General features: G+C 65.5%; 1 protein-coding gene across 2 annotated transcripts; it reads left to right on the forward strand.

Moving 5' to 3' along the window:
* The first annotated feature begins 4,269 nt into the window (after positions 1-4,269).
* On the forward strand, positions 4,270-25,073 carry LOC143164094 (semaphorin-3F-like). Of its 2 annotated transcripts, XM_076346222.1 has the most exons (18): positions 4,270-4,400; positions 13,789-13,949; positions 14,104-14,166; positions 14,929-15,048; positions 16,438-16,518; positions 18,722-18,815; positions 19,208-19,327; positions 20,465-20,604; positions 20,681-20,795; positions 20,998-21,067; positions 21,193-21,337; positions 21,454-21,676; positions 22,534-22,622; positions 22,930-22,971; positions 23,223-23,380; positions 23,460-23,527; positions 24,364-24,497; positions 24,587-25,073. In XM_076346222.1, exons 1-18 carry the CDS (start codon positions 4,289-4,291, stop codon positions 24,995-24,997), a joined length of 2,346 nt encoding a protein of 781 aa, XP_076202337.1. In that variant the 5' UTR covers positions 4,270-4,288; the 3' UTR covers positions 24,998-25,073. The 2 variants fall into 2 exon arrangements, with proteins under 2 accessions (XP_076202337.1, XP_076202338.1); XM_076346223.1 differs by lacking the exon at positions 16,438-16,518.
* The last annotated feature ends 503 nt before the right edge of the window (positions 25,074-25,576 follow it).

Raw genomic sequence — 25,576 nt, forward strand, 5'->3', positions numbered from 1 at the left:
CCCCAGGGGCCAGCAGATCCTGGAGCAGAGGGATGCCGGGGACCGGTGCTGTGCAGGGATCACCCAGTGGAGGTCTCGGGGCAGGGGATTGCAGGGGGAATGGTCCCAGGGAGGGATCACGCAGGTGCCAGCTGATCCTGGAGCAGAGGGATGCCAAAGGACCGGTGTAGAGCAGGGACCACCCGGGGCCGGTAGGTCCCCGGGGCAGAGGGATGCAGGGCAGGGTTCACCCAGGAGCCGGCAGGTCCCGGGGCAGCGGGATGCCAGGGGACTGGAGCAGGGCAGGGATCACCTGTCTCCCTTGGGCTGAGGGCCGGGGATCACCGGGGGGGGGGCAATCGGGGTGGGGGTGGGGGGGTGGCAGAAGGAGCGAGGTGGGGCCGGGGGAAGGAGCCCCGCTCCCTGCCCAAGGGGTTGCCGTGTGTGGGAGGCGGTTTCTCGCCGGAGCCGGAGCTCTCACAAAGCCGCCGGCCCGCCCGGGCTCGGCTCCCCGCTGCCTCCCGCCGCCCCGGGCCGCCCCCCGCCGCCCGCCTCGGCAGACAAAGGAGGGACGGCGCTTATTTATTCGCTTCCTTGCCGGGGCCGGCGGGAGGGTGGTGGGCGCCGGAGGCCGACCGAGCCGCCCGCGGCCTCGCACGGCGGGGCGCCGCCGGCACGGAGCAACAAAAGGCCGGAGCCGGAGGTGAGCGGCGGGGGCGGCGGCGAGGCTCGAACCCGCAGCCCCGGGCGGTAGGCGGGGCTGGGCTGGAAGGCGTGGCCATGCAAACGAACCCCCGCGGCGCCCCGCGGCGAGCGCACGGGCTGCGGCGCCCAGTCGGGGCCGGGCCGCCGCTGCCGCCGCCGCCGCCCGCTGCCCCCGCCCCGCCCCGCGCCCCGCCCCGCCCCGCCCCGCCCCGCCGCCGCTCCACGGGCCGGGGCCGCGGCGGCAGTCGCGGCCGCGAGATGGCGGGGGGCCGCGGGTGCCCGGCGCGGCGCTGAGCCCCGCCGCCCTCCACCCCCCCCCGCCAGCCGCCGCCGCCGGGACCCCCGCAGAGGTAAGGGCGGGGGCGGGCGGCGGACCGGGGGCCCGGCGGGGGGGGCGCCCCGAGAAAACTTTCCGCCGCTCGGAACTCGTGTGTGTGTGTGTCCCCCCGCGCCGCAACTTGCCGGTGAAGCGGGCAGGTGGGGCGGGGGAGGGCGGCTGGTGCCCGCGGTCCGGTGCTGGGACCCCTGCCCCGAGCTGGCAGCGACACCGGGTGCTTTGCAGCCCCCCCCCCCCCCCACCCCGCGTCTCGCAGGGGGGCGATACCGGGGTGGGGGGGTCTCTGCCGGTCCCCCTCGCTGCCGGTCCCTCACCGCCGGGAGCCCGCGGCTGGGCAGGCGCGCCCCGGTCCCGCTCGGGGCGGGGGGACGGTCCCCGGGGAACACGGTGCGGGCAGGGACGGAGTCTGGCAGGGAGCTCCCGGGCAGGAGGGGCTGCGGCAGGGCTCGGCGGCGGGTGGGTGCCCAAGGAGGGGGTGCTGGGAGTGGGGGGACAAACCAGAGACCCCCCAGCACTGTGGAGGGGGTGGCTTGGGGCAGCCGAAGCCCTCCTCGGTGGGACCCCGCGCCCCCGCGGGGCTGGGGGGGCCGGGGAGGGCGGAGTGCCCCGGGGCCGGGGAGCAGGGGACAGAGGGCTCTCCCTGGGGACAGGCCAGGCGTGCCGGAGGGCCGGCGGTGCAAAGTTGTGCAAAGTTATTCCCCGGGTGCGAGGGGCCGCGGCGGACGATTAGCATTATTATTTTATTTTATTTATTATTTTTTCCCCCTTCCCGCCGGTGGCATCGCGCGTTCGGGCGCCGTGGCTGAGAGGTGGGGCAGGCTCCCCTCCTGCTGCCCATCCTGCCTGTATTTCTTTTCCCTCCCAAAACGTTTCCTGCTCACTAGGCTCGCTCCTGAGGCTGCTGGGACCAGGCGTGCGGGCAGCCCTACCTCCGAGCCCCCCGAGGCACCCCCTCTGCCCCGGGGTCTCAGCCCCCCAAAGGAGTCCCTATTCCAGCCGAGAAAACCTTTCCCTAATTGCTTCAGCTCGGCGGCGTTCAGTTGACCGGCCTGGCGAGGGGGGATAAAGCCGAGCGGGATTTTGATCTTCCTGCGACGGCACCAGCAATGGCCAAACTTTAATTGGCAAACAAAAAAAAAAACCCAACCCCAGCCAGCCCGGGTGCTGGAGGGGAGGAATGTGGCCGCTCTCCCCTGGAGTTCCCAGTTTCCCCGGAGTGCAGATGACCCTGGAAATACAGATTTCCCGGCCAAGGTGCGCTCCAATGGGCCGTTTCCCCTTTTTGCTTCCTTGGAATTTGCCTTTCCCGGCCGGGCCCGGGTGCCCCCCGCTTGCCGCCGGCCCTTTCCCCCCTCCTCGCCCTGCGCTTGCTGCGCTCCCCTCCTCTCCCTCTTTTCCTTTGTTTGCCATCTCGCTCCCTGTCTCTGACGCGTACGCCGCTCCATCCAAATGCAATAGTGGGATTTGCCAGAATTATTTCCTAAAGCTGCCGGGGGGGGGGGGGGGGTTGGATGGGGGGGGGTATTTAACTGCAACCAACTGGAGTTTTGGCTGGCGGAGGAATTGGGGGCTCAGGCTGTCCCGGCCCGGCGCTGATGGGAAGGGCAGAGCTGGGAACGGGTGGGAGACAGGGGGGGCCAGCCTGGAAGGGGACCGAATGCCAGTACAATGGAGCAGAGCTGGGTGTGCGCAGGGCGAGAGGAGCAAATTGAAATATTTACTGACTCCAAAGGCAAGAGTGAGAAAAAAAATATTGAGCCCTGGGGAACGGTGGTGCCGCTGCGCTCCGGATCTTGCCCTGCCGCTCGAGGAAGCATGTTGCTGGAGGGGCCGCAGCAGCACCCGCCTGCCGGTGACAGTGCTGCTGCCCTTGTCCTGCTCGGGGCTGGGGCCGGTGTCGTGGGTGCTGTGCACTCTGGGAGGGGCTGGCCGGACCACCTGGGTGGGCTGTGGGCAGACCCCCAGCGGTGCGGGGTGCAGGGTTGCACCCCTTGCAGCTCAGCATCCCTCTCTGGGGGTACCCCACAGGGTTCCTGGCCGTCCACCTGGCGCCTTCCCGTGTGCCTGTCCCCCATGGGGCTGCACTGTGGCAGTTGGCAGAGCTGTGGAGGGCATGTCCCTGTGGGGGTGGCATGGTGGGGACCCTCTGGCACAGCATACTGGCAGGCAGCGCCCATCCCCGTGGCGCAAAGCCCCTTTGGCTGGGCTGGCCAGGTGCTCCCCAGATGCCTGAGCCCACCCGGGTACCACGGCACAGCACATCCCACCCCGGGCATGCAGCTCCCTGGGGACGCGAGGGGCTTCCCACCGCGGGCTTCCTCCCAAATCCTGCCCTAAGCCTCCTGGAGCCCTCCGGGAGGGTGCTGCCTCAGGAGGGGGGCCTGGGCCCAAGGGGATGGTCCCTCTCCAGGAGGGGTAGCGGGGCATGCCAGGGGCACTGCACGCTGTGCTGTGCCGTGCCGTGCCATGCCATGCCGGGGTGCGTGTGTGGCTTGCTGGAGGCAGCTTGGCGGACTTCGCTCAGTGCCGGAGCCCCAGGGAGTCCAGCTGCCTGGCACACAGGCAGGGTTTCCCCCCCCCCCCTTCTTTTTCTTCCTCTTTTATTTATGAAAAAAAAAAAAAAAAAAAAAAAATCCCTTTTTTTTTTTTTTTTTTTGGTACGTTCTTGGAATAATGAAGTCCAGATTTCCTTCATGTTGGAAAGATTTGATCCCAGCTCTGCTTGCTGTGGCTTTGCTGGGGGCTGGGAGGAGAGGTGGGGGGAAGAGAGCTGGGGATGGGACCCCTCTGGGTGCTGGGGCGGGGGGAGCCAGCCCGGCAGGGTGGGGATGCTGCAGGCTGGGGGGGCGAGGAGGGATGCTCCTCACCTGGGCAAGGCTCGCTGGCTTGGGTGGAGGAGCACGCTGCAGCGGTGCTCGCCGTCACGCTCGCCTCATGCTGCGCACTTGGCTTGGCACCCAAGGAAGTGAGGCTGGGCACCCCCTGATTCCTGCCCCCCACCCCCCCAGCCTGCGGAGTGGGGTTCGGCTGAGCTCAGGCTCGGCTCCCCCCCCGCCCAGGGCTGGCTCCCAGCCCTCCCTGGAGGATGCTGCGTGCCAGTGGGTGATGAAGAGCAGGATGGGGAGATGTGGGGGGCTTGTTACCCCCCTGGCAGGGGGGGGTTGCAGCAAATTGACATCCCTCCCTCCTGTGCCCTCCTTGGCAGGCTTGGCCCCCCCCCCCCCCCCCGGACTCCCCTCAACCTCGGCGCCCAGGTGCGTGCCCACCATGCCCGTGGTCGGCGTCCTCCTCTGGGCCACCCTGCTGACTCTGGGCTGGCGGGCTGCCCACACCAAGGACCACGGCTTCGCCACCCCGAGGGTCCAGCTCTCCTTCAAAGGTAAGAGCCCGGCGGTGGGAGTCGGGGGGCGGGGTGGGACCCCAAGAAGGTGGAGGCACCCCAGTCCAGGCTGCTCCTCCTCGCCCGGGGAGGGGGGACACATCAGCAGGCTGCACCCCCAAAAATCTCCGTGGGGATCCATATCCCAGTGTGGCTGAGCTCCCAGTCTGCCCCCCCCTCAGTCTGGAGGGGCTGGTAGCCTGCCCAGTCCCCCCAGTATGCTTCGCCTTGTGGGTGGGTGGCTCCCTCCGTCTGGCGAAGCTGGGTGCCGAGGTGCGGGGGCACCCCCCTCCCCTCCCCCCCCCCCCCCCCCCCCCGCAGCGCCCCGAGTCCAGACAGCAGCTTGACTCCGCCCCGACCCCCCCAGCTGGTATTAACGCCTGGGAGCTGGCAGGGAGCCGGCTAGAGGCAGGAGGGGAGGATGCCGGGTGTCAGGGGGAAGGGGCTTAACCCTTTGGTATCGGGGCTGCCTGACCCACCCAGCCCACTCTGGGAGCCGGGGGGAGACCCCAGGATCAGCTTTGGGGTGTACGTTGGCAGAGGGGTTGGTCCTGAGCTACTGCCGCAGCGATGCTGAGAAGGGGCGGGATGGGGGGCGATGAGGTAGGGGTCAGGGTTGCAAACCTCGAGGAGTGGAACAAAAATTGCCCCTGCCAGCACGGTGTACTCGGTGCCACCGTCGTCCTGGGCCCTGCTGGGGCTGGCTGCCTGCTTGGATGCATCCCAGCCCGAGGACGTGTGTCAGGACGGTGACAGGCACGTGGAACCTCGTGTCTGCCTCCCCTTGGGGTCCTGGGGGAGGCAAGCCGCCGCGGGAGAGCTGGGGCTGTGTTGCCTGCACCCCTGCCGTGCTGTCCCACCGTGCCTTTGCCCTTCGGTCATGTACCGAACTGGTGAGCACAGAGTGCGGTGGCAGAGCCGATGGTGAGCACGGCGGCTCCGGTGCAGGAGGGGCCAGGGGGGGCTGACGGCAAACATGGCGCAGGCAGGGCGAGCCGCTGGCGTTAAAGGCTGGTCTCGGCAGGAAAAATGGCTGGTATGAAGAGGCTGGGGACAAGTCCAGGCTGGCAAGGAGTGAGCGGTTCCTCCCCGCACGGAAGGTGCCACTTTCCTCTCCAAAAGGTGGTTTCAGAGGGTTTTTGGGGGCTGCTGGGGCACTTTGGCCACTGCCGTTTCCCGCCCAGGGATGCATCCCTCACCACAGCTTGGAGCATCTCTTCCTTGCAGCCGTGGCGAGGGGAGGCTCTGGCAAAGCCCCAGCTGGATCCAGTGCCCACCACCCCGGCAAGGTGTGTGTTAATGCCTGGGGCCGTCCCGCAGCCACAGGCGTGCCCCGGGGAGCGGGATTAATTCCAGATAAGCATGGTTAGGCCCACTGTGCGGCGGGGTGGGGGCTGGTTTGGGGTTGAGTTTTTTGGCCCTGTCTGGGTAGAGCGGAGATCCCTGGCTGTGCCCAGGGGGCCTGGGAGTGTCATCCAAGTTCCTGCATCGGGATCTCCGGTCCTTCTCCCTCCTGCCTGGGGTGGTCTGGCAGGGCTCCCCCTGCCCTCGCTGCCCAGAGGTGAGATTTGCGGTGGGAGAAGGGCCAGTTTGCACTTGCACACAGAGAAGAAATGCTGGCAGCATGCCGGATCCGAGCACACCGGGACCGGGGAGGGATGCCGCTCGCCCCTTCCCTGCCTGCACTCTTGCAGCAGTAGTGGCGGAGGAGAATTAGCCCAGGGTCTTCCTCAGGGGCCGGCCGGGAGCCACACGCTGAGCTGCCAGTAAGCAGCTTTCCCGAGTCAATAATCTGTACGTGGCCTCCTCGAAGCCGTGAGGCTGTGAGATGTGGGGCGGCAGCAGCGCTTCCCAGCCAGCCCAGCCCCTTCTCTTGCATGGGGAGCTTCTCCGTTGCCCCCTGGCGTGGGGAGCCGGGGCTGGTACCCAAATCCCCAGCCCCAAATCCCCCAGGGTGGCTGCAAGGCGGTGGGGCTGGGTGTGATAGGAGCTGGGCTGTGGGACACTGGTGTGATGAGTTGGGCTGGCCTGCAGGGACATGACCGTGGTACCGCGGGGGACCCGGTGGCCGTTGATGCGGGCATGGCTGGAGGGATGCTGCTGAGGCTGGGGTGCAGATCCCCTCCAGCAGCATCCCTGAGCCATGGCACTGCCCGGTGGGACCGAGGTGGCTGTGGCCTTGCGCTGGTGTCCGGCAGGACGCTGGGGAAGGAGCTGTGCTGGCGGGAGCTGCTGTGTCCATCCCCCCCCTGCCTCCCCCGGCGCCTTGCCTCAGCCACGCTGCCTGGAGCCCCGCCAGCCCCGGGAGCGTCTCTGGGTTTGTTTGCCTTTGCTTGTTATCGCGCGCCGGAGGTTTGTCGCAGCTCCCCGGGGCCTGCGTCATCCTCTACGGAGCCCCATCGTCTCTGAGTGCTTTAAAAAAAAATATATATATAAAATAACGAAGCAATAGGAAGGGGGCTGGAGCTGAGCTCCTTTGCCCCGGTTCAGGGTTGATGGGCTGGGCAGGGTCATCCCCCAGTCCTCCCCACCATCCCGTGACCCCCATGGTCCCTGTCCGTCTGTCCTCCCTCTCAAGGCTTTCCTGTCCGTGTGTCGGCAGGAGGAAGGTGACCGGCATGGAAAGAACAGAGCTGGGAGCGGCTCCGGCACGGCTCCCTTTTGCCAACAGCTCTTCCCAATCCCAGCCCGGTGCCGGCCAGAAATAGGGTGGATATTTTTAATCATCTCCTTGCTAACAATTCCCCCCCCCTCCTGTACACATCCTGCGGCCCCCTCTCCTCCGGGCCTTCCTCCGTGCTGGGGGCTCGGGCACCGGAGAAGTCGGTGCTTTCCCTGCAAGGATGCAGGAGGTGATGATGATGATGATGGTGATTCATCCCTTCGTGTCCTGCTCCCTGTCCGGTGTGGGAAAAGCGTGCGGGAAGGAAGGGTGGGCTCTCGCCCCGCATCGCTGTGGGAAGCCCTCGAGGTCAGGGCTCTCCGTGGGGCTTCAAAGGGGGAGCCGCTCCCCCCCCCCCCCCTCACCCCCCCCCCCGGGCTCCCAGCGACGGGAACAGCCGTGCCGGCACCTCTCGGAAAAGCCGCGGCAGAGGTCCAGCCGAGGGGCAGCCCTGGCTGGGCGGGGCCGGGTGAGAGGCAGGGCAGTTCCTGCAGGGGGAAAAAATCACTTCAAAAAGAATAAATCAAGCAGCGGAGTCTCCTCTTGGCTCTGCTGCTAGCCCCCTGTGTGACCTCGCTCCTGTCCACCTTGTGCCTCAGTCTCCCCTCTCACCCCGCTGGCATCTCGGCCGGTGGCCGGGGGACATCGGCACACTTGATCCGGGGCCGGGGGTGGCAGATGGCTGGAGAGGAGCCCGGCGAGGGGGCTGTGTCCCTGGGGGCCGCCCAGGCGCCCTCCTAAGCTGCCGCAGCTGTGGGCACTGCTTGGCGACGGCGGGCTGGGATAAACATGGGGGGGACACGGGGGGGATGCGCGGGCAGGGCCAAGGGCTCGGGGACAGCCAGCCCTGGGGACGTGCCGGGAGGGCTGGCGCCTGCGGTCCGCACCTCGGTGTGGGTCAGGGGGTATGCTGTACCCCCACGCTGCTCCTCAGACCCCTCAAAGGTGGGGGGGACACCGCGGTCCCCTATCCTATGCCCTGGGGTACGGGGCTGAGCTCTGCGACCCCTAAGAGGATTTCTCTGGCTGGGTTGGTGGGGGGGCTGCGGCAGGGCCCCCCCCACCCACCAGGACCGGCTGCCGCTGGGGCTGAGCCCCCTGGGCCCTGGCTGCGAAGCTCCGTAAGCTCCTTAACCCTCTCCCCAGCTCCCCCCCACAACTCCCCCCCCGCCATGCAATTTCAGACCCCCAAGCCAACATCTAATAAGCTCGTTATCCCTCAAATTAATGACGGTCCATCTGGAGCAGCGCAGCCAGTGTGGCCCTTCCTGGGATCCTGGCGTGTGTGTGTCCCCCCAGCTCCGGTGCTGCCGGCCCCTGCCCAGAGCACCCTCAGCCGCTTCCTTCTCTGCTGCCTTTTTGGCACGGAGCAAATAGACTGGAAAAGCAACTGCCTTCCCGCCCAGCGCCTTGCTCGGCTCTCGGGGGCTGCGGAAGAAAATAATGTCAAAAAATTAAAAAAAAAAAAGCCCCAAAGGTGGCGGGGGGGGGCCCCTCAGCTCAGCCCTTTGCTTTTGCGGGGATTAAAGTGTTTTTTCCGAAGCCGGGCTCCTTCCCGACGGGGTTTTCCTGCTGCCAGAACATCCCCTGGCCCAGCACCCCGGCGGGGACCGGGGTCATCACTGCTGAGTGATGCTTGGTGAGGACAGGGTCTCCCCTGCCAGCGATGCTCGCTGGGGCACGTCCCCCCGCGAGCACTTTGGGCAGACTCGCTGGGGGATGAATCAGCGGTTTCAGCTGAAAAAATGTGGTTTTTCTTTTTTTTTTTGTTTTTTGGCCTGCGCCCAACCGGCCGTGCGGTGACGGTGGGGGGGGGAAGCACCCGGCCGGCCGGGTGCTTTCATCCCGAGGGATTTGAGCCAGGCGGCCGCGGCACCTGTCCCCTGCCATGGGGGCCGGCGGAGCGGGTGCCGGGTGTCACTGTGGGGCGATGCTCCTGGGGGGGCTGGAGATGGTCGGGGGTGGAAGGCAGCGAGCGGGAGCTGGAGCCATTTCATCTCCCGAGCCCCGTCAAGGCGGCTTCGGTTTCCTCCCACCTGTGAATTGGTTAAATGGGAAAAGAGCTTGGCTGGGGGCCACGGAAACTCTCTTATTACATGTAATTAGCTTAATTACATCATAAATAACCCATCAAGGGGTAGCGGAGTGACGCTCAAACAAATAAGCAATTCTGCTTTCATCAAGCGACCCACCCAGCTCTTTGATCAGCCCCAATAACAACAAATGCTTTAAAACATGTGAGGGGATGCATCCAGCCCCCCATCCCTCTCCTGGCATCGCTCCCCATCCCTCCCCTCCACCAGGTACCCAAAAAGCTGCATCCCAGATTTCAAGCAGGGAAAAAATCAGGGGGGAGCATCCCCAGAATTTGGGGCACGCTTATAAATTTGTGGGATAAAATACTCCGGATGGAGCCAGGATTTATCCCCGCTGGGCCGGGCTCCCTTGGGATCAGCACTGGGCTTCTCCATCGGCATTTGGAGTGAATTCATTTGCCCCCATGCAAAGAAAGGGCTCCCAAAAGGCACTGCTGCCACCAGCCGGGGGGAGAGCAGTTATTGAATATAAACACGCCGTGTAATTTACATGCTAATTATGTTGAATGCGCTACAAGCCCATAATTAGAAACTAATTAGGTGAGAGCGCCTGTAATTGGTTTCGGGGGTGGGGGGGTGGGGGTGGGGGTGCAGCCATGGTGCACCTGGGGAGGTGACCAGCTCGGATCCTAATGGCATTAACTCTTCGTGCCAGCATCTTGGTGATGTTTGGGGGGATCAGGGGGATTTGGGGGGCTGGGGTGGGGTGAGCGGTACCCTGGGATGCTCAGTTTATCGGGGACCCCCAAAATCTCACCCTTGCTTTGGAGATCAGCGCCGGTCTCTGTGCTGACGGGCGATGGGTAGGGACTGCTCATCCCTGCCTGACGGGGACGGTGGTGGCAGCCAGCAAGGGTGGAGGTGTGGGCAGCTGCAGGGCAGCTGCCGGAGCTGTAAATTCAGCCCGAATTTGGCTTTATGGGGGGAATTTGGCTTTGCAGAGCATGTAATTGGGCGGTGCTGCTGGCCGCTGCCGCGGGCAGAGCCGAGCATTGCCCTGCGTTGCCGCCCAAGGGTCTGACAGGTTCCTGGCTGCCAGCATCGCTGGAGGGTGTAGGGTAATTAAATCTCAATGTCCGAGGCCACCAAACGATGCTGGGGAGGCGAGTCCTGGGGCGGGGGGGGCTCTCAGTGGGATGCTACGAGTGGACTGTCCCCGGGGAGGCCACCCTGGCTGTGCCGGGTGGCTCCCGGCTCCAGTGCTGGGCAATTAAAATAGGATTAGGCTCCCGGCCAGCCGGGGAAGCTCTGCCGGTGCTGGGGTTGGCAGCGGGGATGCAGGAGGGAATATGCTCATCAGGGCGCATCCGCTAACGAGACAGCTTCTCCAGCCCTGGGGTGGGCCCCCCGCCCCACTCTGTCCCTGGGGACCCCCCGTGGCTGCCGGGGGCAGGTTTGGAGGCATGGTGGTGGGGGATTAGGCGGGGAGGGCAGGGGGTGGCGGTTCGGGAGGTCAGAGGTTGGAGCGGGGGCTCGCTCACCCCTTCATCCCCTTTGGAGAGGGCGTCACGGGGCAGTGGGTCTGTCACCGCCCCGCTTTGGGGGTGCCCCCTCTGATCGCTGGGGCGTGGGGGGCTGAATGGGGCCCCCAGCGGGGGGCTGGGGCTCTTTGTGCTGCTGGTCCTGTCCCCTGCCGAGCCCCAGGGCTGTCTGTCCTGATGGATGTGAGGTATTTGGGACCATCGCTGGCACAGGACCCTCCGCCACTGGTGTCCTGGTGCTGCCCGGCTCAGCCTTGGGGTCCCGGCTGGGAGGGGAGGGTGAGGACGGGAACGTGGCCCCTGGGGAGGTTGGACATGGCATCCCCGGGCCAGGCAGCGATGGCAGGTGCGGGGCTGTCCCGGCACAGGGTCTCCCACCCGGTTTAACCACCATCCCCGGCTCTGCCTGCACCAGGGTTATCTCTGCCCCAAGCATGATGGCTGCCGGTGCCGGCAGTGGGTCCCCGGCGCTGGGGACGACCTCTCCTGCTCCTCCACCTGCGTCACCCCGCTGCTGGAGCCGCCCTGCCCTTTCCTGGCTCTGAGCTCCAGCCCCCACCAACACCAGCATCCCTCCGGGGGAAGCCCCAACAAATTCGTCCGTGTCCCCGCAGCACTGTGTGGGGCACGCGCATGCACACACGCACACTGCATGGGACACGGGCACCCACACAGGCACCCACACAGGAGCACCCACACACTATGGGGCACACCCATGCACACACACCCATGCGCACACCCCCATGCGCACACACAGGTATGCACACACACGTGCACGCACACTGCGTGGGGCACACATGCACACACGCACACACATATTGTATGGGGCACTCACCTGCACTCACGCAGACACTTGTGTACGTATGCACGCACACATGCACGCACAGTGGAGCACACACATGCACACAAACGTACGGTGTCGGGCGCACACACATGCACACGCGTGGCACGCTGTACATGCACACACAGCCCCACAGATACACACACACTGCACGGGCCAGCGGGGCAGCTGCGGGCCACGGGGCAGGCAGGGACCGGACCCAGCGTGCCGTGGCACAGGCAGGGGACACCATGGGACAGGCAGGGAATGCCGTGGGACAGGCAGGGGACGCCACGGGTGGCAGGCGAGCCAGTACTGGCAACAGGGAGCATCTGGAGCCCAGATGGGACAGGCAAGAGGAGGAGCGTGCCGTGGGGCGGGCGGGTGGGCGGGCGGCCCCCCCAGCCAGCCCCCCAGCCTTTGCACTGTGCCACCCCACCCCTGCCCGCAGTCCAAACTGCCAGCCCCTCCGCATGCCCACTGTGCTGGCCCCGTCCATCCAGCCCCAGCAGGCAGGCGGACCCCCGGGCCGAGGGGAGGTTGATGTCACGTCCCGTGACGCCGTTTCCCGCAGCATGCCCCGGCGGGTTTCCGCCTTGCGGTGCCCGGCACGTACTGGCCTCGCTGCCGCAGCTGAGCGGTGCCGAGCGGGCTGTGGGTGCCCCACCGCAGGGCTGGGGACCGGGGAGCACCGCTGCCAGCCATGGTGCAGAGCAAGTTCTCCCGGTGACACCAGTGGGCACAGCTCTGGCTGCACCTGGGCACCCCTGTGCCCCCTTGGCATGGGCTCCTGTGGAGAACCCCCTTTCCCCTGGCCAGCAGGAGGGTGAGTGCCCACCCTGCCCCAGAGGCGCTCGCCCCCCTGCCAGCCCCCCCAGCCCACCCCCGGGATGCCAAGCGGGGGGCCTCCAGGGCGGTGTGAGGGAGTCCCTGGCACCCAGGCGGTGCAGGGCACAGCCCTCCCCATACTTCCCGCTCCCCAGAGAGGGCAGACCCCCACGTCCCCAGGGCGCCCAGAATGGGAAGGGACCTTGGGAACACCCGTGGGACGTTGCCAGCCCCCCGTGGGGCTGGGAGGCGGGAGGTCAGGGAGATCTTCAGGCGCTTGGCATCCCGGCTGGGAACAGCAGCTGGATGCTGGAGCCCTGCCCGGCCCTGCCTGGAAGTTGGCGTGCTCCTTCCCACTACCGACCTGCGGGACCCTGCTCTGCTCCCGCCCGGGAAGGGGGGTCCCCGGGGGGCTGCCCTCAGCCCCAGCCCAGCCCCAGCACCCGGCGCCTGCACAGGGCATACCCTTGCATGGAGGGACAAACTGTGGGGTGGGGATGCTCATGGGGCCAGTGTCCCATGGGGGTGGCATTCAAAGGGGGTGACACCTCCAAAGGGGGTGGCATGTGGGGCAGATGGCATCCCATGGGGGTGGCATCTGATGGCTGGGAGTGGCATCCAAAGGGAGTGACACCTCCAAAGGGAGTGGCATATGGGGAAGATGGCATCCCATGGGGGTGGCATCTGATGGCTGGGAGTGGCATTCGATGGCTGTTGGTGGCATCCAAAGGGGTGGCACCTCCAAAAGAGGTGGCATCCAGGGCAGATAGTGTCCCATGGGGGTAGGGTCCTCTCTCTCGCTCGTGTCCTGGCCCCTGCTGCGTGGTCCTTGGCACCGGCCCACATCATCTGCAGCACTTCTGCCTTCCATCTGGCTGCCTCATTGCACTTGTGAATATTCATGACCCTCATTATCCTCTTTCACTCGTTGCTCCCACACTCAGGCTAAAAATAACTTCCCAAGGGGGGATGGGGTGCGCGGGGTGGGGGAGAGGCTCATCCCTTCCCTGGGAGCTGGCTCCTTGGGGTCCCAGCTCTCCCATCTGAGGAGCCAGTGGCCTGGCTGGGACATGGGGACACAGGGCAGGAGAGGGATGATGCCAGAGATTTTGGGAGCTGCAAGATCTTGGCTGGGGTGCCAGGGAGCCCCTGCTTCCTGCCCCATCTCGGTGAGGAGCTCCACTCCCTGCTGTGGGGTGCTAGGTCTCCAGAGCCCAGGTCCTGCTGCCCGGTCCCCTGGCCACTCTTGGTTGTCCCAACTGGCCATGAGCATCTCCATCATTGTCCCATGTCCTGCATAGAGGTGACCGCATCATGGCACTCACGGAGGGGGAGGTGGGCACCATGGGGCGGGAAGGCAGGCACCATGGCCTGGAAGGTGGGCACCTCCTCTCGCAGGATGTCCTCCAGCCGGGACCAGGCTTGGACTCAGGGGCAGGGGTGGCACTGGGGAAGGCAGGGGGTCCCCGGGGTGCTGACGCCTGTCCCTTTGCCCCCGCAGAGCTGAAGGCAACAGGCACGGCGCACTTCTTCAACTTCCTCCTCAACTCCAGCGACTACCGCATCCTGCTGAAAGACGAGGACCACGACCGCATGTACGTGGGCAGCAAGGACTACGTCCTCTCGCTGGACCTCCACGACATCAACCGCGAGCCCCTCATCGTAAGCTGCCATCGCAGGGCACGGGTGGAAGGGGGGCACCTGGGCGGGCATTTCAGATGCAGGGGCAAGAGTTCGATGGGCATCGCTGGTACCGGTGGGGAAGAGGTGGGGCCGGATGGGAACCCTGGTCTCCTCTGGGCTGGTGTCTCTGCAGATCCACTGGCCCGCGTCCCAGCAGAGGATCGAGGAGTGCATCCTGTCGGGCAAGAACAGCAACGTGAGTGGCCACCAGGAACCCCCTTCTGGTAGCAACGGTGGGGGTTGGTGGCCAGCACTGGAAGGGGATTCATGTCCTTGTGTCCTACCCTGGAAAAGCCATCCCCCAGGTCCCCTGTAGCTCGGCAGCATCTGCAGCCATGCTGGGACGGGGTGGCACTCCAAGGTGATGCGGTGTCCTGCCACCCCTTCTGTCCTAGCCGTGCAGGTCCTGCAGAGCTTCATGGGTGAGCTGGAGGCCAAGCTCCCCACGCTGCTTCCTCCTGCTGGCCAGGGCTGGTCCCACCAGCATGCCAGCTCACTGCCCATGCCAACCCCTGAGCTGTGCTGTCCCATGCCACATGCCAACCCATGATCCACGACAACCCATGACCCATACCAACCCATAACTCATGCTGTCCCATGCCCCATAGCAACCCATGCCCCATGCCAACCCATGACATCCCATGACCCATGCCAGCCCAAGACCCATGCCACCCCATGACCCATGCCATCCCATGACCCATACCAACCCACGACCATGCCATCCCGTCGCCCCACCCCAACCCATGGCCCCATGCCATGTCCCACGCCAGCCCATGCCCCATGCCAGCCTCCCACCCTCCCAGCTCCTTGGCCTGCTTTTTCCCTTCCCCAGCTCCTACCCCGTGCCAGGAGGCTGGACCCCATGGTGCCCGCCCCAACGTGGGTGCTGGGAGGCAGTGGGAAGGGGGGTGCCCCCATCCCCTTGCTGGGATTGGCACCTCCCTCCTCTGCTTCCCAGGGGGAGTGCGGCAACTTCATCCGCCTGATCCAACCCTGGAACCGGACCCACCTCTACGTGTGTGGCACTGGCGCCTACAACCCCATCTGCGCCTTCGTCAACCGTGGGCGCAAAGCCCAGGTGAGGGGCGGGAGGGACGGGGGGGTGATAAGCCCATGCCCAGCCTGGTGGTGCTGGCACAGCCGCCATGGGACTGCAGTGGGGGGCAGGAGGGCGGCGTGGCACAGCACTGCTCGGCTCTGCTGGCTGGTGCCGGGAGGTATGGGGGGGGGGGGCAGAGGGTTGGGGGGGTAGTGGCAGGCTGGGGGGTGACCATGGCTAATGATGCCATGCTGCTGAATGGGGCTGAGCCGTCTCCACAGACCGAGGACTTCTCTTCACGCTGGAACCAGGCCACCCTGGCTGGACCCCAATGCTGGCTTCCATGTGACGTGCCCTCCCACCCTGCCGGCCACAGTCGCCGCTGGATCTCTGTTGGGGCGAGGGACGTGTCCTCCCCGGCTTCCCACCTGCCACTGGGCCACCGAGCCCCTCGCCATGGATGCGGAGGATGCCTGGCACTGCACCAGCGCTGGCATTGCACAGGGAGAACTGTGGTGGGGGCCATGCTGGCGCATGTGGCTGTGCTGGGGGTGTCCCTGGATGGATGCCCAGCCCCAAGAACCATGGCGTGCAGCGAGAGGGTGGCATCAAAGCCCTATGCCACCGGGCTGGATGTGCAGCAGACAGAGGAGCGCTTTCAGGACGGCCCTGGGGGGAAGCTGGTCTCTGCAAGTAGCAGTGCAGGCGTCCCGGGGGGCCCTGAGACCTGCAAGGTGTCCGCCCCCTCCGTGCCGGCGTGGCAGGTCCCAGGCTGTGTCCTCTCCCGTGGTCGGAGCAAGCCGGGCGCCGCCAGCCCAAGCCTAGGGAGGAGCACGGCGCTGGATGTGGAGGATGGGCGTCTGCCCCGGTGCCCCCGGAACCTGGCACGGGCACCGAGAGAGGCAGATGCTGCTCAGGCCACACCGGCCTGGGACCGGATTGGGGCCAGACTGGGCAGTTGGCAGCATTTGAGGAGGACCAGGGGTGCTGGTGCAATTGAGAACAGCATCGTGTGTCCCCTCCAGCAGAGCCAGCGGCAGTGCGGCAGGGACAGGGGGTCCTGGTGACCCCCACGGTGCCGGTAGCTTCCCCCGTGCCACAGCTCGGCACCGGGGCATCACGCCTCTGCACAGGGCGCTGCCAGCTGGGTGGCAGGTGCCAGCGTTGCGTCCCCGGGCGTGAGCCCAACCTGGCTGTCCGTGGGCAGCCGTCTCTCTGCTCTCTCCTGCCCTGTGCCGGGGCACCCCAGTTCTGCAGGAGGGAGCAGGAACCGTCCCGGAGAAGCTCCTGCTGGAGGCCAGCCCAACCTGGAGCATCTGGGGACCCCCGCCAGCACCCCTGCTCTTGGGGTTCCCCCGCCCGCCCCCCCTTGGGGGGTCCTTGCCCCCCCTGCCGGCGCTAACTCTCTGCCCTGCTCCTTTTCCCCAGGGGTTTCCGCCGAGCCAGCCGGGAGGCCGGGAAAGCAGATCCGCCGATGGCCCCCTCAGCCCGAGACCAGCACAAAGCAAGGTGGGAACCGGTCTGGGAGCCCGCCGCAGCCGTGCCCACCTCTCCCCTGGGCCACACCAGAGCCGTGGGCTCCTTCTCCTTCCCACTGGCATGCTTCCGACCCCCAGGCCAGGCGCCCCGTGCCGTGGGCATCCCTGCTGTCTCCTTCCCTCTTGGCATAGCATCCTCCGGCCACTGGCCTGGTGTCTCTGCTCTCCTTCTCTCACTAACTCCTTCCTCCCAGGGGACACTGTCAGGGACGGTGGCTCCCCCTGCCCCGCTGCTGGCTTTGCCCGGCTCCGGGCTTGCTGTGTCCCTTGGAAGCAGGGCCGTGTGTCGGCAGAGCCATGGGGCTCTGGGTAGTTCAGGGGAGGATGCCAAGGCAATGTGCAGGAGGTGTTTTGGTAGGGTCTACAAAAACATCGCTGAGCAGCTGCTTTGCCCTGCCTGGGGAGGGGCTTGCGTCATCCCAGCAGACAAGCGGGCTCAGGGAGGCGATGGCGTCCCTGGCTTCTGGGGACACCCAGCGTCCAGCCTGCCCTGACAGTGTCACCCCCAAGCCTCTCCCCTCCGGACTAACGTGGGTCAGTGCATGGGCTGGGGAGCACGTGGGGCGCGGGCACCCTGCGGCAGCCTGGGGCTCCCCCCTGCCTGTCCCTCTGCCCCCCCCCGGCCCTTCTGCTCCGAGGGCAGGTGGTAGGTGGGCAGAGGGCAATGCTCGGCCACAAGCATCTTACCAGCTGCGGGCATTTTCTGCTGCTGACTTCCCCAGTGGGAAGCACCGTTGCCATTTCAGCCCCCTTGGACCCCCCCCAGGTTCCTCCCTCCCTGCCGTAACTGGTCCCAGCATCCGTGGGGAGAAGCTCCCCTGGTGCGGCTCCCTGTGCGTCGAGCGGGGCCTCCCTGGGGGCTGCTGGCACCCACTTTCCGGCAGCTCTGATGCGTTTTAAGGCGTTAGCCAAGCAGCAGTACCGGCGCTGCGACAGCCCATGGGTTGCCTGGCCAGGAGGGTGAGATGGTGCGGCCGGGGCCAGGGCTGAGCTGGAGAGCCAGGTTGTCCCTGCGAAGGGTTTGCCCAGCTCGGGAGCGGGGCCGGCGCCGGGCAGGGGAGTCTGTGATGGTGACGGTGGCGCAGGCAGTGCGGTGCAGCAATGGGGACGGCGGAAGCGTGGCCGTGCCCATCTCTGGGGCTGGGTGCCCCAGGAGGAGCTGGTGCCAGCAAACCCTCCGGTGGGAGATGTGCGCAGTGAGCATCCTGGCTCCCCACCCCCTCCTGCCCTTCCCGGAGACGGGGGCTCTGCCAGGACCCTGCTCGCCTCTCGATGGAGGGTGGCTGCCACCATGTCCGTCACCCAGGCATCAAAGCCGAGGCACGGAGCCAGCGGGCAGCTCTGCCAGCCCGATTTGGTTGCCTGAGGTTCCCCCCACACACCCGGGCTCCTCACGGGTGCTGCCGTGCTGCTGCTTTGTCCCAGCTCCGGGGGTCCATACATCAGGGGTGAGGGGTGACCTGGCTGGGCCAGCCTGGCCCTGCCTGCCCCCAGTCAGAACTGGCAGAGGATTTTGTGTGCGTCTCTGGAGGCAGTGTGGGTCTCGCCCCTGGCCGGGGACGTGTGACGGTGCTGGGGATGGCCGCAGGGAAGGCAGAGGCGACGGCAGGGAGACGGCTGCTAACGGCATGGGGCGAATCCCCTGGAGCTCCCCCGGAGCGGGTGCAGCATCTCACTGTGATGCCACCCCAGCAGCGCCCGCTGGAAAACGGGTCCTGGCGGGAGGAGCATGGTGGGTCCCGCAGCTGAGCCATGCCGAGCTGTGCCGCTGGCCAAACCCTGCCTGCCAAAGCCACCGGAGCTGCGTGACCTGGAGCTGGCCAAGTGGCACCTCATGATGTGCAGCACGGCCGACCGGAGCGAAGAGGCGGCCGGAGGGAGATGTTTGCCCAGAAGCGGACATGGGGGATGGATGCCTCATTTCAGCCTGGTGGCTCAGCCAAGTCTCCAAGCAGTGGAGGGCACGGAGAAGCACCCAGCAACATCGGAGGAGTAGCCCGCGGGGCTTCAGCTTCTCAGGAGACCTGCAGACCCCCGGTGTGGTCCATCTGCATCCATCCTCACTGCTGAGCTCCATCCCGGAGGAGGCTGCCCCTCCCAGAGGGCTTTGGAAGGTGCCACGGGGATGGAGGGGTGAAAGTGTAATCAGCTCTTCCATTTGCTTCCTTCTCCAGGATTATATCTTCTACCTGGAGCCAGACAAGCTGGAGTCGGGCAAGGGGAAGTGTTCCTATGACCCCAAAGTAGACACCGTCTCTGCATTGATAAGTGAGTCCTGTAGCTCCCTGGGGCCGGCACTGCCTGCGTTGGGCAGAGGGAACACGCAGGCAAGGTGGGACAACTGCTCCCAGCGTCTTCCTGTGTTGCCCAAATATCCCCAAGGAGTTGGGCTCCTGCCCCTGCCACCCCTGCCCACTCCAGCTGCAGGTGGCCGGGCGCCCAGGATGCCCAGTCCTTGGGCACCTGGCCCAGCGGAGGTGGGGGTCCTGGTTACAGACCAGTGCCAACCTCCCAAGCTCTCTGCAATGGCCACAGGCAGTGGCTCTTGGTTGCCTGGTGGCTACTGGCTGGGGCTGGGGCTGGATGGAGCCTGGGGCAGTGGGAGAAGGTGGGTGGACGGGACTAGGTGGGAGCCCCCAGCTGATATCTGCCTTCTGCAGATGAAGAGCTCTATGCTGGCGTCTACATTGACTTCATGGGCACAGATGCAGCCATCTTCCGCACCATGGGCAAGCAGACAGCCATGAGGACAGACCAGTACAATTCACGCTGGCTCAACGGTGAGTTTGGGATGTCATTGGCCCAGGTTCCCTGGGGACCTCATGGCTCCAGCCCTAGAGATGAGGCTCGTCGTGTTGTACTGTGTCCTTCTCCCAGGACAGAGACAGTAGCCAGCATGGGCAGGTGGATGGGTGGTGGTGTGGATGGATGGATGGATGGATGGATGGATGGATGGATGGATGGTTGACAGTTGATAGGTGGGTGGACAGATGGGTGGACAGATGATGGATGGATGGATGGATGGATGGATGGACGGATGGGGGATGGATGGATGGATGGATGATGGACGAATCGATGGATGGGTGGATGGATGGATGGATGGATGGATGATGGATGAATGGATGGCTGACGGATTAATAGATGGATGGGTGGGTGGATGGATGGATGACAGATAGATGGATTGATGACGGATGGATGGATGGATGGATGGATGGATGGATGGATGGATGGATGGAAATCCAGGGCAGATGGGCAGAGGGATAGCTGTGTGGGGCATGGTGCAGATGTGCCAGGGGCTTTGCTGGGCAGCAGGAGCAGCCAGCTGGTGAGAGATGGGGCTGGCTCTGCCGGAATCCGTGCGTGGGTTTCTGCAGGGCTGAGATGTCAACCATGTCGCCTGCAATCAGTGACCCCGAGCACTCATCCTGCCCTCCTCAGAGCACCCCTGCCCGCGGGGCAGCAGCTGAGTAAACAGAGCAGAGCAGATGGGCTGATCCTGCCGGGCTGGGGAGCCAGTAGGGCGGTAACCCGAAGAGGGGGAGCTGTCAGCGCAGGCTGGGCACCGGCTGATGGATGGCAGGGAGAAGCTTCCTGAGAAGCTTCCAGGCTGTGTGGTTCCTCCCCGGGGGGGAAAAACCAGTTCCCAGCACCCTGCTTATAGAGCTGCTGGAGCCTTCCACCCTGTGGACCTCAGGGATGCTCCCAGGGACCTCAGGGATATTCTCAGCCCCTCCTGGAGCACCGATGACCACCAGAGAGACCTGGTTCCTCAGCCCACCTCTGCAGCTCTGGTCCAGATCCAGCTCTCGCCCTGCGACTGCAGCAGTGCTTTTCCAGGAGCAGGGCGATGCCGGAGGAGAGGGGGGCTCAGCACGGGGCAGGGGGTGACAGTGCCGTGCCGTGCTATGCCATTCCAGACCCAGCCTTCGTCCGCGCCCAGCTCATCCCCGACAGCAGTGAGAGGAACGACGACAAGCTCTACTTCTTCTTCCGAGAGAAGTCGGCCGATGCCCCACTGAGCCCTGGGGTCTATTCCCGCATCGGGCGCATCTGCCTGGTAGGTGGAGCGGCGGGCAGGCGGGGAGTGGGCAGGGGGGTGGGCAGGGCTGAGCGTGGGGATCTCTCCATTGCAGAACGACGACGGGGGCCACTGCTGCCTCGTGAACAAGTGGAGCACATTCCTGAAGGCCCGGCTTGTCTGCTCCGTGCCGGGACCTGACGGGATCGAAACACACTTCGACGAGCTCCGTGAGTGGGCGAGGGACAGGATGGGGGCCTTCTGCACCTCTGCAGGCTTGGGAGGCACCCTGGGGAGGGCTGGGGACCCCCTTGCTGCCCCCCACCTCTTACCTCTCCCATGCGGAGCTGCTCTCCCCCCTGCCCCGGCATCCCTGGGCGTGAAGGGGGTCCCGCCTCCCCCATGGTGACACCCCCATCTTTCTGTCCCAAGAGGACGTCTTCATCCAGCAGACTCAGGACACCAAGAACCCTATTATCTACGCCGTGTTCTCCGCTTCGGGGTGAGTGCTGAACTTCCTGGCACAGAGCAGCGGAGGGGGGGGTCCCCAGCTGGGTGGGGGTCCTGGTGATGCCGCGGTGGCGGGCAGCACCAAGCCAGAGGGTGGCAGCAGGTTCTTCCTCCCAGGTCGGTCTTCAAAGGCTCTGCTGTCTGCGTCTACTCCATGGCCGACATCCGCATGGTCTTCAATGGGCCCTTTGCGCACAAGGAGGGACCCAACTACCAGTGGATGCCCTACACGGGCAAAATGCCCTACCCCCGGCCAGGCACCGTAAGTACCCCCTGGGCACGTGTGGGGTGGTGAGCCGGCGCCTGCGGGGCAGCTGGCACCCTCGGACCCATGCCCGGATACTGGGTCCCCAAGCGCTGGTGACATTTGTGCTGCAGTGCCCCGGGGGGACCTTCACCCCGTCCATGAAGTCGACCAAGGACTACCCCGATGAAGTGATCAACTTCATGCGCGCGCACCCGCTAATGTACCATGCCGTCTACCCCACCCACCGCCAGCCGCTGGTGGTCCGCACCAACGTCGACTACCGCTTCACCACCGTGGCCGTCGACCAGGTGGACGCGGCAGACGGGCGCTATGAGGTGCTTTTCCTGGGCACAGGTACCCACGCCGCGCACCGCGGGGAACGCAGCATGCTCCGGCGCGGCCCCGGAGGGCACGGGCACCACCAGGGCTGGCCAGAGCACGGTGCCCTCCGCCATGCTGGAGCAGGGCGAGGGGCTGAGACACCCCCCCCCGAGATCCCTGCCCCTCCTCGAAGCTCCAGCCTGGTCCTTCCCCTGCCCCGGTGCCCATCCCACGGACCCCACCATCCAGCCTGGTCCTTCCCCTAGCCCAGTTCCCATCCCCAGGGTCAGTGATCCAGCATGATACCTCCCATCCTAGGGATGCCACCATCCAGCCTTGTCCTCTCCCTGCCCCAGTGCCCATCCCAGTGGCCCCACCATCCAGCCTCATCCTTTCCTGACCCCAGTGTCCATCCTACAGGCTCTGATCCAGCCTCATGCTTTCCATTGCCCATCCTAAGCCCACCATCATCCAGACTCGTGCTTCCCCTGCCCAATTGCCCATCCTAGAGGCACCAGCATCCTGCCCTGTCCTTCCCCAGCCTCAGTGTCCATCCCCGGGGCACTGTTGCCCAGCCTGGTGCTTCCCGTGCTCTAATGTGCATCCCAGAGCCCCCGTAATCCATCCTGGTCCTTCCCCTGCCCCGGTGCCCGTCCCCAGCTGCTGTCCCCACCCTGCCCTGGGTGGTGGCAGTCCCTAGCCACAGGCGGTGACCTGAGCTGGTACGCCGCACCCCAGGCACAATTGCCCGCTGTGGCAGGAGAGAGATGGGGATGGGCTTGGGGGGGTCCTTCCTCCCCCTAGCCCCAGCAGGGACCCCCTTCCCAGGAGGGGAGGGCACGGGTACCCAGGTGTGGCATTGAGCGCCTGGGCACCATGGTGTCTTGCAGATCGGGGCACCGTGCAGAAGGTCATCGTGCTCCCCCGGGATGACATGGAGACGGAGGAACTCATGCTGGAGGAGATTGAGGTATTCAAGGTAAGGGTTGTCCTGTCCTTCACCCTCCACTGAGTGTCCTTGACTCAGCCAGCCAGCCCCTTGGGACACCAACCAGCCCCTTGGACATCAGCCAGCCCCTTGGGACACCAGCCACCCCTTGGGACATCAGCCAGCCCCTTGATCAGCTCTGGAAAGACCCCAAGCATTGGTCCTCCCACCTGCTGCCCCCTCGCAGCTCCCCCTGCCCGCCCCTGCTGCCTGGGGGTGTCTGGCGTGCCCACCCCGGGGCTGCAGCGTCAGGCCAGACGGTCGCCCCTCCATCTCCTTCGCTCCTGCTCCTGTCTAGGTGCCGGCACCCATCAAGACGATGACCATCTCCTCCAAGAGGGTGAGTCACGGCATGTGGCAGGGGGCTTGGCAGATCCCACCGCGGGCCCGGCCGCGGCACTGCCAGGCGTCACCGCAGCACCAGAGCGGGAAGCACGTGGGTGACCCCAGGGCAAGCTGGCTCCAGTGGCCCTGGGTGGCTCTGGTGTCCCGGCCGGTCCCAGTACTGGGAGGCTGCATCTCATTCTGGGGGGTCCTTGCAGGGTGGGGACGAGATGACATCTCACCCTGTCCTCTTTGTCCCCCCAACAGCAACAGCTGTACGTGTCCTCAGCCGTAGGCGTGACCCACCTGGCCCTGCACCGCTGTGACGTGTACGGGGAAGCCTGTGCCGACTGCTGCCTGGCCCGGGACCCCTACTGCGCCTGGGACGGCAGTGCCTGCACCCGCTACTCCGCCTCCTCCAAGAGGTACGGGGGGCCAGGGGAGAGCGGCAGGGAGGGACCCCCCGGCCCCAGGCTCCCCCGCTCACCCTCCGCCTCCCCACAGGCGGAGCCGGCGGCAGGATGTCCGGCACGGCAACCCCATCCGTCAGTGCCGAGGGTACAACTCCAACGGTGAGTGAGGTCTGGGGCACAGCCCTGCAGCACGGGGGGGCAGCTGGGGGACGTGCTGAGGGCAGGGGGCAGAAAGGGTGTGGGCAACGGCCAGAGGGGGACATGGGTGGATTGATGCCTTGGTGGGTTGATGGTTTTGTGGGTGGATATATGGGAAGAGGGTGAGCATGGATGGATGGATGGATGGATGGATGGATGGAAGAATGGATGAATTGATGAAAGAATGGATACATTGGACAGGAGGATGAACATGGATGGGTGGATGGATACATTGGGGATGAGGATGAGCACAGATGGGGATGGGTCAGTGGGTGGATGGATGGATGGATGGATGGATACATTGGGGAGTAGGATGAACACGGATGGATAGATGGTTACATTGGGGATGGAACATGGATGGATAGATGGATATGTTGGGGAGGATAATGAGCAGATTTGGATGGGTGGATAGAGGGATGGGTGGATGGATAGATACGGTGAGGGAAGGATGACCACAAATTGATAGGTGTGTAGATGAATGAATGGGTGGATGAATGGATGGATACTTCAGAGGAAGATGAACATGGGTGGGTGAGTGGGTGGGTGGATGGACGGACGGATGGATGGATGGACGGACGGACGGATGGATGGATGGATGGATGGATGGATGGGTGGACACCCTTGTGGAAGCATGGCTACACTAGAGGAGGAGCACACTTGCTGGGTGGCTGGAGAGCAGGGAGACCTGTGGCTGGAGGTGGACAGGAGCATGCCCTTGGAGAGCAGGTGGGCTGGGCAAGAGGGCAGGGGTGCAGAGGCGCATGTGTGACCCAGCTGCCCGTGGTCCACCCCTGCAGCTAACAAGAACGCGGTGGAGGCTGTGCAGTATGGGGTGGAGGGCAGCACCGCCTTCCTGGAGTGCCAGCCCCGCTCGCCCCAGGCCAGCATCAAGTGGCTGCTGCAGAAGGACAACAGCGATCGGCGGAAAGAGGTAGGGCAGGGTGCTCCGCTGGGGGTGCCGGGGGGGTGCCGGGGGGCTGGGCGCCAGCCGGCTGAGCCGTGCCACCTCTCCCCCCCCAGCTGCGGGTGGAGGGCCGGGTGCTGCGGACGGAGCAGGGCTTGCTGCTGCGCGCGCTCCAGCTCGCCGACAGTGGCCTCTACTCCTGCACTGCCACCGAGAACAACTTCAAGCACACAGTGACCAAGGTGCAGCTCCGCGTCCTCAGCGGCCGCGCCGTCCATGCCGTGCTGGTCCAGGCGGAGACCCCCCCCAGCTTGCCAGGTGCCCCCACTCCCCGCTACCAGGACCTGCTGCAGCTCCTCACCCAGCCTGAAATGGGACTCCTGGACCAGTACTGCCAGGGCTACTGGCGGCACACAGCTGCCAGCCCCCCCCAGCCACTGGCTGGCCTCAAAGCCAAGGAGCAGCAGGACCAGAAGAAGCCTCGAAACCGCCGGAATCACCAGCCAGAGACCTACGGGCATACATGAAACCATCATCAGGGACTTTGCTAGCACAGTGGTCTATTTTTCCCCCCTTTTAATATTAAAAATATCTATAAATAAATATATATATATACATCCACGCACACACACACGCAGACACACGCGCGCTCCCCTCCCACGGGAGACGGTATTTATTTATAGGTTGTACATAGTCACTGGGGTGATGTGACCCCCACCTCCTGGCCCCGGGGAGGAGCAGGGACCCCTGGGGCGGCTGCAGCCAGCATTGCTGTCTTCCCCCCTGCCCTGGGACCCCAGGATCCTGGTGTGTGGGGACCGCTGGGCACCGCGGCCGCTGTCTCCCCCCAGCTGGGGCATGGCACCACACCGGGGGCCGGAGGTGCCAGGTCCTGGTGCGAGATGGGGGTGATGCCCTGGGGAGGGGGACAAACTCCAGCCAGGGGGGATGAGGCAGGGGGAGAGGTGACACCAGACAAGGTCTGCCCCCCACAACCCAGGCACGGCCCTTGCAGCTTTGTGCCTCAGTTTCCCCACCCGGTTATTGAGGAGCAAGTGCTTTCTGCAGGGAAGCTGTAGACCACCAGGCAAGCCTAGAAGGGGGCT

This window comes from Aptenodytes patagonicus, chromosome 8 (genome assembly GCF_965638725.1).
Source record: "Aptenodytes patagonicus chromosome 8, bAptPat1.pri.cur, whole genome shotgun sequence".
NCBI lineage: Eukaryota > Metazoa > Chordata > Aves > Sphenisciformes > Spheniscidae > Aptenodytes > Aptenodytes patagonicus.

Excerpts from the sequence above, each read along its gene's own strand:
- LOC143164094 (XM_076346222.1), top strand. The coding sequence starts at position 4,289 with ATGCCCGTGGTCGGCGTCCTCCTCTGGGCCACCCTGCTGACTCTGGGC. Across the intron at positions 18,816-19,207 it reads CACCGTCTCTGCATTGATAA|ATGAAGAGCTCTATGCTGGC; the intron begins GTGAGTCCTGTA and ends TGCCTTCTGCAG. Across the intron at positions 23,528-24,363 it reads CCGAGGGTACAACTCCAACG|CTAACAAGAACGCGGTGGAG; the intron begins GTGAGTGAGGTC and ends CCACCCCTGCAG.